Consider the following 13339-nt stretch of genomic DNA (forward strand, 5'->3'; position numbering starts at 1 on the left):
ACCGTCCAACCCATGCCAGCATGAGCAACAGATGCTAAATGATGATGATATATATATATATAGGTTATGAGACGTAATGGTATCAATAAAACCCAAAGGTGTCAGGTAATACTAGACCATAGTTAAGCTCCAGGTTTGGTGATTATGCAAATAAGGAGTCCAAAGTAGGTAATATATCAGCGTGTGTATATATAAAAAAATTTTTTATCATCATCATCATCGTCGTTTAACGTCCGTTCTCCATGCTAGCATGGGTTGGACGGTTCGACCGGGGTTCTGGGAAGCCAGAAGGCTGCACCAGGCTCCAGTCTAATTTGGCAATGTTTCTACAGCTGGATGCCCTTGGGCTTCTTTCAGTTTCCACCTTCCTAATCCATTCAAAAGCCTTTAGTTGATTTGGAGCCATAATAAAAGACACTTGCCCAAGGTGTCGCACAGTGGGCCTGAACCTGAAGCCATGTGTTTGGGAAGCAAACTTCTTAATCACACAGCCATGCCTGCACATAAAAGCAAAAATTAAAATTAATTTTTTAAAAAAATGCCTACTTTTTCTGGCCATCCAAATACTGAAAATGGAAGCAATGCTGATGAAAACCAAGTATCCAAGACATCTTCATCTGGGAAAATAAAAAATGAAATTGGTTTAATGTTTACTCTTTGAGAGAATAGATAATAAGTTGGAGGTTTTCTCTAAATATTTTCCAGCATATAGAGGTGGAAAACTGGCAGAATTGTTAGCATGCCAGGTAAAATGCTTAGCAGTATTTTGTCTGCTGCAAGGCGGCGAGCTGGCAGAATTGTTAGCATGCCGGGCGAAATGCTTAGCGGTATTTTGTCTGTATTTACGTTCTGAGTTCAAATTCCACCGAGGTCAACTTTGCTTTTCATCCTTTCGGGGTCAATTAAATAAGCACCAGTTAAGCACTGGGGTTGATGTAATTGACTTCATCCATTTGTCTATCCTCTCTGTGTTTAGCCCCTTGTGAGTAGTAAAGAAATAGGTATTTTGTCTGCTGCTACGTTCTGAGTTCAAATTCTACCAAGGTCAACTTTGCCTTTCATCCTTTCGGGGTTGATAAATTAAGCACCAGCGAAACACATGGGTCGATGTAATTGACTGCTAGTCCCCTCCCCACAAATTTAAAGCCTTGTGTCTTTAGTAGAAAAGATATATTCAGTAGAAAAGATATATATTTTAGTAGAAAGGATATATTTTCCAATTTTTCAGGCCAAAATTTACAGCCCAAAAAAAGGTAGGTCAACTTATACACCAAGATGACTTTGGGGGACCAAAAATTCTGTGTGAAATGCAACAGGATTTGGAAAGATTGTGATGATGTTTCGGTGTTTCCACACCATGTCTATATTATATACTATGTCAACTTGTATGCTGGAAAATATGGTATAATATGATCAAGCAAGTAAAAAGATTACCTTGTTTAAGAGTTATGTGTTCTTTGGGAACAGATAATTTCTCACTGGCTTTAGCTAGAGCTTCATCTTGGTTTCTGCCACTAACCCATATTCCAGTGGAACTCTTAATATATATACATATGAAAAAAAATAAATAAAAATAAAATAAAAATTAACCCACTTTTTCTTTTAAAGAAATGTTATAACAAATTTTAAAACATATTTAGCATAATACATAACCAATATAAATCAACTTTGCAATCTATGTTATAAAATTTTAGGCACAGGAGTGGCTGGGTGGTAAGTAGCTTGTTTACCAACCACATGGCTCCGGGTTCAGTCCCACTGCGTGGCACCTGGGGCATGTATCTTCTACTATAGCCTCGGGCCGACCAAAGCCTTGTGAGTGGATTTGATAGACAGAAACTGAAAGAAGCCCGTCGTATATATGTGTATATATATATGTGTGTGTGTGTTTGTGTGTCTGTGTTTGTTCCCCTAGCATTGCTTGACAACCGATGCTGGTGTGTTTACGTCCCCGTTACTTAGCGGTTTGGCAAAAGAGACCGATAGAATAAGTACTGGGCTTACAAAAGAATAAGTCCCGGGGTCGAGTTGCTCGATTAAAGGCGGTGCTCCAGCATGGCCGCAGTCAAATGACTAAAACAAGTAGAAGAGAGTAAAGAGAGTTGCAAACCTACACAGATGTGCTACAAAACTGCCTGGAGTCAGAATATCATCACCGTCATTTTACACACCTTTTCCATACTGACATGGGTTTGACGGTTTGACAAGATTCGATGAGTCAGAGGAAGAGGACTATGTCTTGTTCCAACATTTTACTTTGGTATAATTTCTATGACCTCCTAACACCAACTACTTTACCAAATGTATTGGGTGCATTTTTCTGGCACCAACACTACAGGGGTTGTCTTGCTTCCAAGCAAGACTAAAGAATATTCTTAACTCTGCATTGTCTTTTGCTAATTTACTAACCACTTTATAAAGTGTACTAAGAGCTTTTTATGTGGCACTAGTAATAATGAGAAGGAAGAGGAAGAGGTGACAGAAAACAACAAAAACAGGAAAGAAAAAGGAAGAAGAAGAAGAAGAAGGAGGAGGATGAGGAGAAGAAGAAGTATAAAAAGGATGGCCAAATCTAAAAGAAACAGGAAGGGAAGAGGAGGAATAAGTGGAGGAAATACCGAGGTTGATTGCTGAGGTGACGGCGTAGTGGTAGCGAAATAAGCAGGTATTTGGTGTCCCCACCACAATTGTCTGGAAATACACCAATCCCTAAAGGAGCAAACAGAACAACATTGAATAGATTATGATAATTATAGTCACATATATTTGCATAAATTATGTATTAAGCTCTGCAACGCACACACGTGTAAATATGTATGTATATATATATATATATAATTTTAATCCAAAAGGGAAACAAAAAAACAACAACAACAGGAACAATTACAGTATTATTATTAATAGGCGCTCAGGAGATGGAAGCAGGGAGGTATGACGTTTCGAGCGGAGCTCTTCGTCGGAAACATAAAGAAGGAAGAGGAGAGGAAAGAAAGATCCCAGAGCGGGCAACAGGGAAAGAGAAAAAAGACGACTGGTGTTTACGAGTTGCACATGGTGAAAGGCGGATGTTGACGATAACAAAGCAAAGTGGGTTTTTAAAGGCAAAAGAGTGGAGACAAGGTTGGTAACCCAACAGATGTGTGTGTATGTGTGAGTGTGTGCATGTGCGTGTGTGTATGTGTGTGTGTGAGGCGAGATGAAAAAACAAAAAAATATATGTGTGTGTTAGTGTGTGCGTCTGTGTGTAGGCGTGTGAGGTAGGGCGAGACTAGTGGTCAGCTAGCAGACAGTAGTAAGAAAAAGAAGGAAGGAGGAAGGGAGGTCAGTAGTAAGAAAAAGAAGGAAGGAGGAAGGGAGGGAGGGGAAGGGGTGGGGGCGTATGTAGCGTGCCAGCGTGTGTTGAGTAGTAGTGTGTGTGTGTGTCCAGTGTCGTGGTGGTATTAATGAGTAGATTGAATGTGTGTAAGAGTGATGTATATATATAGGCAAGGTGTGTATATGTGTGCGCGTGTGTGTAACGAAAAAGGGGGGGGGTTAAGGAAAAAGGACTCCAGCTGAGGGGAAGATGGAAGAGTGGTACCGCGGAGACAGGTGTGGGAAAACCCAACGACACGCGACGGTCCCAGGAACGGGCGGGAGGTCTCGTCAGGTCCAAGGGCGAGGTGTATGCGACGCGTATGCAACGCAATAATTATTTGAGGGAATATTAACGTATATAATTGTTATTCTACCAATTATATACGTTTTTATTATTTTTTTTGCAATTTACTTAATTATTGATATTTTATTGCTATTTTAATTTTAATATTTCTATTATATGTAATTTTGTAGATGGTGTAATTTAATTGTTCATTTTGAATTGATAAAAGGTGGCTTTTTCTAATTTTTATATATATATATATATTACAGATATAGGGTGAAATATAATTAATTTAATAAAATCAACAAATTTCACCTAGTAGTATTTCGGTATGGAAAAGGACCATATTTGGTAAAAATTTATATAATTATAAAAACCCTTATTATGATAAATATATATATATATATATATATATATATATATATATATATATATATATATATATATATATATGCATTTGTGTATATATGTATACAGTGTGCATAGGTACAAGCGAGAAGTCCGAAACAGTATTGAATGCCAAAAAAGCAAGAGTTAACCATGGTTAATACAGAAAGCATCTCATTCTTGGATATATGAATTTGACATTCTTGATCATCAGACTGGATGTGAAGTGTAGAACAGGTAATCTGTTGTTCAGAATAGGTGGGAGAAAGGGAGGACTGTAACCTTTGACCTGAGTCTTGACCTAAATATTCACAACAGAGTGAACTCCATTAAAAGCAACCAAAGGCCAAGTTGTGATGTTTAACCCTTCAGCATTTAAACTGGTCATATCCAGCCTCTCACACATACTCTACAATATCATTCTAAGCATAAAAACAACCACTGTCCAGGGACCACCGTGACAAAAAATAGATCTAACATTTCTCCTGTGTGTTGTAAGATTGTTGTTTCGATTCCTGGACCAGGTAGTGCATTGTGTTCTTGAGCAAAACACTTCATTTCACATTGCTCAACTGGTAAAAATGGGTAATCCTGCGACAAGCCAGCATCCTATCCATGGAGGAATATATATGCCAGAGAATTGGCCCTCATCTCCTTATGCAGTTATGTGGAATAACCAGGGCATTACTGGTATCTTTGTCATCAAAGAAAGGTAAAGTTGCCCTTGGCAGGATTTGAACTCAGAACATAAGAGAAGCAACTAAATATTGAAAGATGTGATCCCCATTAACAAAAGCTGTGCCTGATGGTCACAAACATTTAACAAACAATTACAGTTACTCTTTTACTTGTTTCAGTCATTTGACTGAGGCCATGCTGGAGCACCGCATTTAGTTGAGCACATCGACCCCAGGACTTATTCTTTGTAAGCCTAGTACTTATTCTATCAGTCTCTTTTGCCGAACCCCTAAGTTATGGGGATGTAAACACACCAGCATCGGTTGTCAAGTGATGTTGGGGGGAACAAACACAGACACACAAACATATACATACGACAGGCTTCTTACAGTTTCTGTCTACCAAATCTACTCACAAGGCTTTGGTCGGCCTGAGGCTATAGTAGAAGACACTTGCCCAAGGTGCCATGCAGTGGGACTGAACCCGGAAACATGTGGTTCGTAAGCAAGCTACTTACCACACAGCCACTCCTATGCCTAATGTATGTAAAAAAAAAATACAAAAAAGATATTGTCCAGTCTGGAGCAGTATTATTGTAATCTCTAGCTTATAGGGGGCAAGTGATAACAGATGATGGCACAGTGCTAAAGGGGACTCACCTAAATAGATCTTTTGGCTCTCTCTCTCCCTCTCTCACACAGTAAAAACACATTCATACATGCTAAGAACACTCAAGAGAGACTCTATGTATCTCCTGATCTACTAGAAATAGCAGACAAATCTTCCTCAAATCACCTTAGTATCTGTATAAAACGTAGGACATATTGGATAATGTAGTCTTAGATTTGTTGTTTGATTAAAAGACAAGATGACATGGCTGGAATGCCTTTGATTTCATTACTGACCTAGGGTTAAATAACAACATAACATCAAAGTAGTATTACCTGATATTCTGCAGCCAGTGGAACCAGATGCTGTCATAGTAATCAGGGATGAAGCACAGGAGGTGATTGGTAACAGCCTGGTTAATATGAATAAATTAGAGCAATAATTAGAATAATTTATGCAAGAAATGTATCATCCTCCCCACCTGACACTATTGTCTTATGTTCCAGGACTAATAGGGCCAGTTGCCTGGTTTCTGTGGTGTATAAGTGGCTGAAATCACGATATCCCAGAAATTTTAAGAAATATTTTTTACTGGAAAATGATGTACAAATGTAATCATTCATATAGGAAGTTGACTCATTTAATGTCAGAATAGGCTTTTACAGAAAAAATACAATGAAGTTGATTTTTATTTATGCTGGATGGTGATAAAGGGCCTCTCACTCAGAGTAAAAGGTAGACTATATGACACATATGTACGAACAGCCATAATACATGGCAGTGAAACATGGGCTGTGACTGCTGAGGAAATGCATAAGCTTGCAAGGAATGAAGCCTGTATGCTCTGCTGAATGTGTAATGTCAGTGTGCATACACAACAGAGTGTAAGTGCCGTGAGAGAAAAGGTGGACCTAAGAAATCAGATGTGGTGTGCAAGAGAGACGACTGCACTGGTATGGTCATGTGGTGAGAATGGATGAGGATAGCTGTGTGAAAAAGTGTCACCCTAACAGTCGAGGGAAACTGTGGAAGAGGTAGACCCAAGAAGACCTGGGATGAGGTGGTGAAGCACGACTTTTGAACATTAGGCCTCACCGAAGCAATGACTAGTGACCGAGACCTTTGGAAATATGCTGTGCTTGAGAAGACCCAGCAAGCCAAGTGAGACCATAACCTGTGGCCTATGCCAGTGGGGTAACCAGCCCACTTATGAGTACCTTTCCTTCATTGGACAATAAACTCTGCTTGCTAAGACCTGTTGAGGCAAGTGAAATCGAAATCAAATTCGCTGATGTGGCTGATGACAGCACTGCATGACTGGCATCCGTGCTAGCGGAACGTGAAGAGCCCCATCCAAGTGTGATCGTTGTCAGGGTCGCTTACTGGCTCCTGTGCTGGTGGCACATAAAAAGCACCATTCGAGCATGATTGTTACCAGCGTCACCTTACTAGCACTTGTGCTGGTGGCACATGAAAAACAACATTTGAGCAAGGTCGTTGCCAGTGCCGCTGGACTAGCTCCTGTGCAGGTGGCACGTAAAAAGCACCATTTGAGCCTGGCCGTTGCGAGTACCGTAAAAGCACCCACTACACTCTCAGAGTGGTTGGTGTCAGGAAGGGCATCTAGCTGTAGAAATTCTGCTAGATCAGACTGAAGCCTGGTGCAGCCATCTGGTTCGCCAGTCCTCAGTCAAACCGTCCAACCCATGCTAACATGGAAAGCGGACGTTAAACGATGATGATGATGGCATAATGCTTACTTTTTCTGCATAAATTTACTAATGTCAACCACTTTCCAGAGTGTACTGGATGCATTTTACATGGCACCTGCTTTTTATGTGGCACCAGAATAAAATAACTACTAGGTTGACATGATAACAAGAATAATTTGAAACGGGTGTCCCAGCATGACCATAAGTTAAACACGTAATCTATTGGAGACCCTAATCTTTGTTGTAATATATTTTGTAAACTTCATTTTAGCAGATCACACACACAGGTAGAAATAGTTCTAATCAAGGTTTTTGTTTATTTTCTTGCAGTCTTTATCTTTGGGAAAACTCACCTGAGTTGCTTTGGTTGCCATTTCTTTACAATTGAGGAACCACTGGTCCATCAGAAGAGGTTCAATAACATCTTTGGAACGACTATAATAATAAACATAATAATAATAATAATAATAATAATAATAATAATAATAATAACAGTAACAGTAGTAGTAATAATAATAATAATAATAATAATAATAATAATAATAAATAAATAATACTAGTAATAATAATGATTTCAAATTTTGGCACAAGGGAGTGCATCAACAGTGAAAGAAGAAACATGGCAGAATATTTGGTAAACAGCAAAGAAAACCTGCTACAGTATGCTGCTAGTGCAGAAGGAATTAACAAAAATGGATTTGAGAGTGCTCATGAATTCTGAACAAGAACAGCCAACAAGAGAGAAGAAACCCTACTCCTTATGGAATTACATGGTCAGTTCTACCGTGAAACCAACAAATTAAAAGACCAGGAAGCTTCATGGAGGTGGCTCAACAAGGGTGACCTAGAAAAAAATACTGAAAGCCTAATCATTGCAGCCCAGGACCAGGCATTGAATGCCAACTCAGTGAATGAGAATATATACCGCACAAGTGCATCGGACCCCTGCAGAATATGTGGGAAGAGGGTCGAAAGTGTGACCCGCATTGTTAGTGTTTGTGAAACACTTGCGCTGAAAGAGTACAAGCATAGACACAACAAGGTAGCCCAATATCTCCACTGGCTACTATACCGTAAGTATGAATATGAGGGTGCTTGATACCAACATACACCGAAAAAAGTATGGACAAAAAGGGGAAGGCAAAAATCCTCTGGGACTTTGATTTCCAGACAGACAAAATGTTAGAGCACCGAAGACCAGATATAGTAACCTTTATGAGGGACAGACAAGAGGACCTAATAATCGATGTAGCAGTGCCAGAGGATCAACATATCATCATGAAAGAAAGAGAAAAAGTTGATAAATATGAAGACCTGAGAATTGAGATTGCTAAGATGTGGCAGCTACGAGAGTCAAAAATAAAGGTTATCCCTCTTGTTATTGGAGCAGGGGTTCAACACCATGCATTTTGCCTGGCGTGCTAAAGTTTCTGCTTGCTCGCCGCTATAATAACAACAACAACAACAATAACAATAATAATAATTGAGAAAGAAATTGGAAGATCCTGGTGAGAAAGACAAAGAGATTGTGGAAGACTAAGATGACAAATAATTCCTGTGGTAAATGGTGCATTTGGTCAGCATAACACCCACCCTCACTGGCCCTCGTGCCGGTGGCATGTAAAAGCACCCACTACACTCTCGGAGTGGTTGGCGTTAGGAAGGGCGTCCAGCTGTAGAAACTCTGCCAGATCAGATTGGAGTCTGGTGCAGCCATCTGGTTTGCCAGTCCTCAGTCAAATTGTCCAACCCATGCTAGCATGGAAAGCGGACGTTAAATGATGATGATGATGGTGATGATTCTTTTTAAACATCAAAATGGCAATGAGGGTCAATCTGAGTAAAATAGGAACCAAAGGGTGAAAAAATGGTTGAGAAATATTGCTGTAAAGCAGGAGTGGGGAAACAGTTTAGTGCGGTGGGTAAAAATTTCCAAAGATAAAGGTTCGCGGGCGGATCACAAGTTCTAACTCTTATATTTGTGTACATCTTGTAATTCAATATACATTAATAAAGATAAGTTTAACACCTAATATTAACACGTAACATCTTCATTAATGCCGCCACTGAATTTAGGATGTTTATATTACTTATGAGGTATTCTTTATTTTTCCCTTAGAGTGTAGTTGGGTCTCAAGGGGGTGGTACAAACCTAGTAATATGTGTTTTATAGTGAAAACAAAATTTCCATTCAAATGGCAATTACCGGACGATTTTCTGTTCGAGTCTGACCATTTTAAGCCATGGTGGAAATGCGACGAATATTGCATCATCATCATCATCATCATCATCATCATCATCGTTTAACATCCATTTTCCATGCTAGCATGGGTTGCACGGTTCAACTGGAGTCTGGGAAGCCAGGAGGCTGCACCAGGCTCCAGTCTGATCTGGCAGTGTTTCTACAGCTGGATGCCCTTCCTAACGCCAACCACTCCGTGAGTGTATATAATTGATAAATTTACTATATTCTGTATATACAATATACCAGCCTGCAGGTGCAATAAAGGGGAATCATGGGTGCATTTGTGCCTGTGGGCGTGGGTTTCCCCCACCCCTGCTGTAAAGGTTCTGAAGTAAGCACCACAAGACATTGTGTCAGATGCTTCACTGAGCCTGCCAAACCAACATTTAACTTAATTGACATGGAATATTTAATTACCTGCAGACAGGAAGCATCATGGAATGATTGATCGTTCCATGGTATAAGTCTTTCTGTTTTAAGGATTTTACCACAGCTTGTCTTGCATCAAACCTCTTCATTCCCTGAAAAAAATAAAAACCAAATATTGGTTTAAAACTAAAAAAGATATAACAACAACACTAATAAAAAACACAATAATGTATATTTGGCTAACTGGCTTCCATGCCGGTGGCACGTGGAAGGCACCATTCAAGTGAGTTCATTGCCAGTGTCGCCTTACTGGCACTTGTGCCCCGTGCTAGTAGGGTGCTAAGAGCAACATCCGAGCGTGATCGTTGCCAGAGCGGCTAACTGACTTCCGTGCCGGTGGCACGTAAAAGGCACCATTCGAACGTGATCGTTACCAGCGTCACCTTACTGGCACTTGTGCTGGTGGCATGTGTAAAAACATTCGAGCGAGGTCGTTGCCAGTACCGCCTGACTGGCCCCCGTGGTGGTGGCACATAAAAGCACCCACTACACTCTCGGAGTGGTTGGCGTTAGGAAGGGCATCCAGCTGTAGAAACCCTGCCAGATCAGATTGGAGCCTGGTGCAGCCATCTGGTTTGCCAGCCCTCAGTCAAACCGTCCAACCCATGCTAACATGGAAAGCGGACGTTAAACGATGATGATGAATAATAATCCTTTCTACTATAAGCACAAAGCCTGAAAACTGGGAGGGGGTGGGGCAGTCGATGACATCAACCCCAGTACCTGACTGGTACTTATTTGGTAGACCTTGAAAAGATGAAAGACAAAGTCAATCTCAGCAGAAGTAGAACTTAGACCATAAAGCTGAAAGAAATGCTGCTAAGCAGTTTGTTTGTTGTGCTAAATATTCTGCCAGCTTGCCACCTTAATAATAACCATTTCTCGGTCAATAAATTAAGTACCAGTTGCATACTGTTTGTTTGTTTGTTCCTTCTCGAGCCATGTCTGGCTCATAAGGGCCGGTTTCCCAGTTTCATTGGCATATAGGTTCCCCACCTGGACAGGATGCTGGTCCGTTGCAGGTGAGCTGCAAGATGCAGGAGGAAAGAGTGAGAGAAAGTTGTGGCGAAAGAGTCAGCAGAAGTTTCGCCATTACCTTCAGCCGGAGCCGCATGGAGCTTAGGTGTTTCGCTCATAAACACACACATTGCCCGGTCTGAGATTCGAACCCGCGATCCCTCGACCACGAGTCCGCTGCTCTAACCACTAGGCCATGTGCCTCCACAAAGTTGCATACTGGGGGTGATCTAATTGACTAGACCCCTCCCCCAAAATTTCAGGCCTTGTGCCCAGAATAGAAAAGAATAATAATCCTTTCTATTATAGGCACAAGGCTTGAAATTTTTGGGGAGGGGGCTAGTCGATTACATCGACCCCAGTGTTTCACTGGTACTTAATTTATCGACCCCAAAAGGATGAAAGGCAAAGTCAACCTCGGCAGAATTTGAACTCAGAATGTAGCGACAGGCAAAATACTGCTAAGCATTTCATCCAGAGTGCTAATGATTCTGCCAGCACACCACCTTTAAAAAAAATAATGGCTTCAAATTTTACCACAAGGGCAGCCATTCTGGGGGAGGGGAGGTGTCGATTACATAGACCCCAGTGTTCAACTGGTACTTAATTTATCGACCCCGAAAGGATGAAAGGAGGAACCCAAAATCACAGCAGAAGATTCAGAAGACAGAAGGATGAAATTAAATAACGTAAGGTATTTCGTCTAGCTTTGAACCATTTCTGATTTTGTAGTAGAAATATTAGGAGTCTCACCTCAAAAGGAGCACCAACATTGCACATAAGACCAGAGTCATCAATGATAGAGAAAGAAATTGGTAAACCATGCCGCTCACAAACTTCATAGTCCGTTTGATCATGACAAGGGGTCAGTTTGACAGCACCTGGAAAATGAAATACATTTATTGGTCAGTCAAATAATTATTTCAAATAATGTGAAAGGAGTATAGGGTGCCATTAGCATTTTGGTAAATGGAATCTACAACTTTGGTCATCATTGTCATCATAGGCATAGGAGTGGCTGTGTGGTAAGTAGCTTGCTAACCAACCACATGCTTCCGGGTTCAGTCCCACTGCGTGGCACCTTGGGCAAGTGTCTTCTACTATAGCCTCGGGCTGACCAAAGCCTTGCAAGTGGATTTGGTAGACGGAAACTGAAAGAAGCCCGTCTTATATATGTATATATATATGTGTGTGTGTGTATACGTTTGTGTGTCTGTGTTTGTCCCCCTAGCATTGCTTGACAACATTGCTGGTGTGTTTATGTCCCCGTCACTTAGCGGTTAGGCAAAAGAGACTGATAGAATAAGTACTAGGCTTACAGAAAATAAGTTTGGGGTCGATTTGTTCGACTAAAGGCGCTGCTCCAGCATGGCCACAGTCAAGTGACTGAAACGAATAAAAGAAAAGAAAAAAGAATAACCCATTATTCTGTGGCAGATACCGGTGTCATGCAAGTAGCACCTGTGCCGGTGGCATGTAAAAGCACCCATTACACTCTTGGAGTGGTTGGCGTTAGGAAGGGCATCCAGCAGTAGAAAACCATGCCAACAGCCCAATCAAACCAACCAACCCATGCCAGCAAGGAAAACGGTTGTTAAATGATGATGATGATGATTTAATGCTTACATTGTTTTCAATTAATCTTGCATTATTTTGTAGCCTTGCGACCTCAATGATGCAATTGTTTAATTTTAGAATGACGCCAGTGGCATGTAAAAAGCAACCACTAAACTCTCGGAGTGTTTGGCGTTAGGAAGGGCATCAAAATATAGAAACCTTGCCAGATCAGAATGGAGCCTGGTGCAGCCATCTGGCTTGCCAGTCCTCAGTCAATCGTCCAACCCATGCTAGCATGGAAAGCGGACGTTAAACGATGATGATGATGATGATGACATTGTAGGATTTGATGAATACAGTTAAATAATACACCCTGAAGGTGGTGTGCTCCAGCATGGCTGCAGTTCAATGACGAAAACAAGTGAAAGAATAAGGAAATATAGTTATAGAATGCAAGAATTAACATGAGAGAGGGAGAGAGAGAAAGAAAGAGAGAGAGAGGGGAGAGAGAGAGAAAGGGAGGGAGAGAAAGAGAGGGAGAGAGAGAAAGAGAGGGAGAGAGAGAAAGAGAGGGAGAGAGAGAAAGAGAGGGAGAGATAGAGAAAGAAAGGGAGAGAGAGAGGGAGAGAAAGAGAAAGAGAGAGAGAAAGAGAGGGAGAGAAAGAGAAAGAGAGGGAGAGATAGAGAAAGAAAGAGAGAGAGAGAGAGATATGAACCTTCTCCAAACTCTTTGTCGACAAACTCATCAGCAATGACGGGAATCTTTCGATCTGAAAATGGATGCTGAAGTAAGGCTCCATGAAGATGTTGGTAACGAGAATCTTCGGGATGTACAGCCACAGCCACATCCCCAAATACTGTCTCTGGACGAGTGGTGGCCACAATGATTTTTTCATCTGTGAAGTCAGAATAAAACAAAATATTAGCAACACAAAAATATGGAATGTATATTTTAATACAGGACTTTTTTTTTTTACTAGGGACCCTCTAATCTGAACCTGAAAATATTTCAGCCCTGATTAACCCTTTTGTTACCAGATTTATTTTGAGATGTGTTATAAACCC

At 40.8% G+C, this 13339-nt stretch overlaps 1 protein-coding gene across 2 annotated transcripts in view; it reads right to left on the bottom strand.

Annotated features, from left to right (window-relative positions):
• Positions 1 to 13339, bottom strand: part of LOC115213547 (valine--tRNA ligase) — a 44832-nt gene that overhangs the window by 15294 nt on the left and 16199 nt on the right. For both annotated transcript variants that reach the window (XM_029782582.2, XM_036508160.1), the window contains exons 9-16: positions 12991 to 13170; positions 11471 to 11598; positions 9689 to 9792; positions 7380 to 7461; positions 5650 to 5726; positions 2619 to 2709; positions 1435 to 1537; positions 547 to 617 (exon numbers count right to left, since the gene is read on the bottom strand). In XM_029782582.2, the coding sequence (XP_029638442.2) occupies positions 547 to 617; positions 1435 to 1537; positions 2619 to 2709; positions 5650 to 5726; positions 7380 to 7461; positions 9689 to 9792; positions 11471 to 11598; positions 12991 to 13170 (836 nt within the window). The remainder of the gene's footprint in view (positions 1 to 546; positions 618 to 1434; positions 1538 to 2618; positions 2710 to 5649; positions 5727 to 7379; positions 7462 to 9688; positions 9793 to 11470; positions 11599 to 12990; positions 13171 to 13339) is intronic.

Source organism: Octopus sinensis, linkage group LG1 (genome assembly GCF_006345805.1).
Source record: "Octopus sinensis linkage group LG1, ASM634580v1, whole genome shotgun sequence".
Taxonomy (NCBI): Eukaryota; Metazoa; Mollusca; class Cephalopoda; order Octopoda; family Octopodidae; genus Octopus; species Octopus sinensis.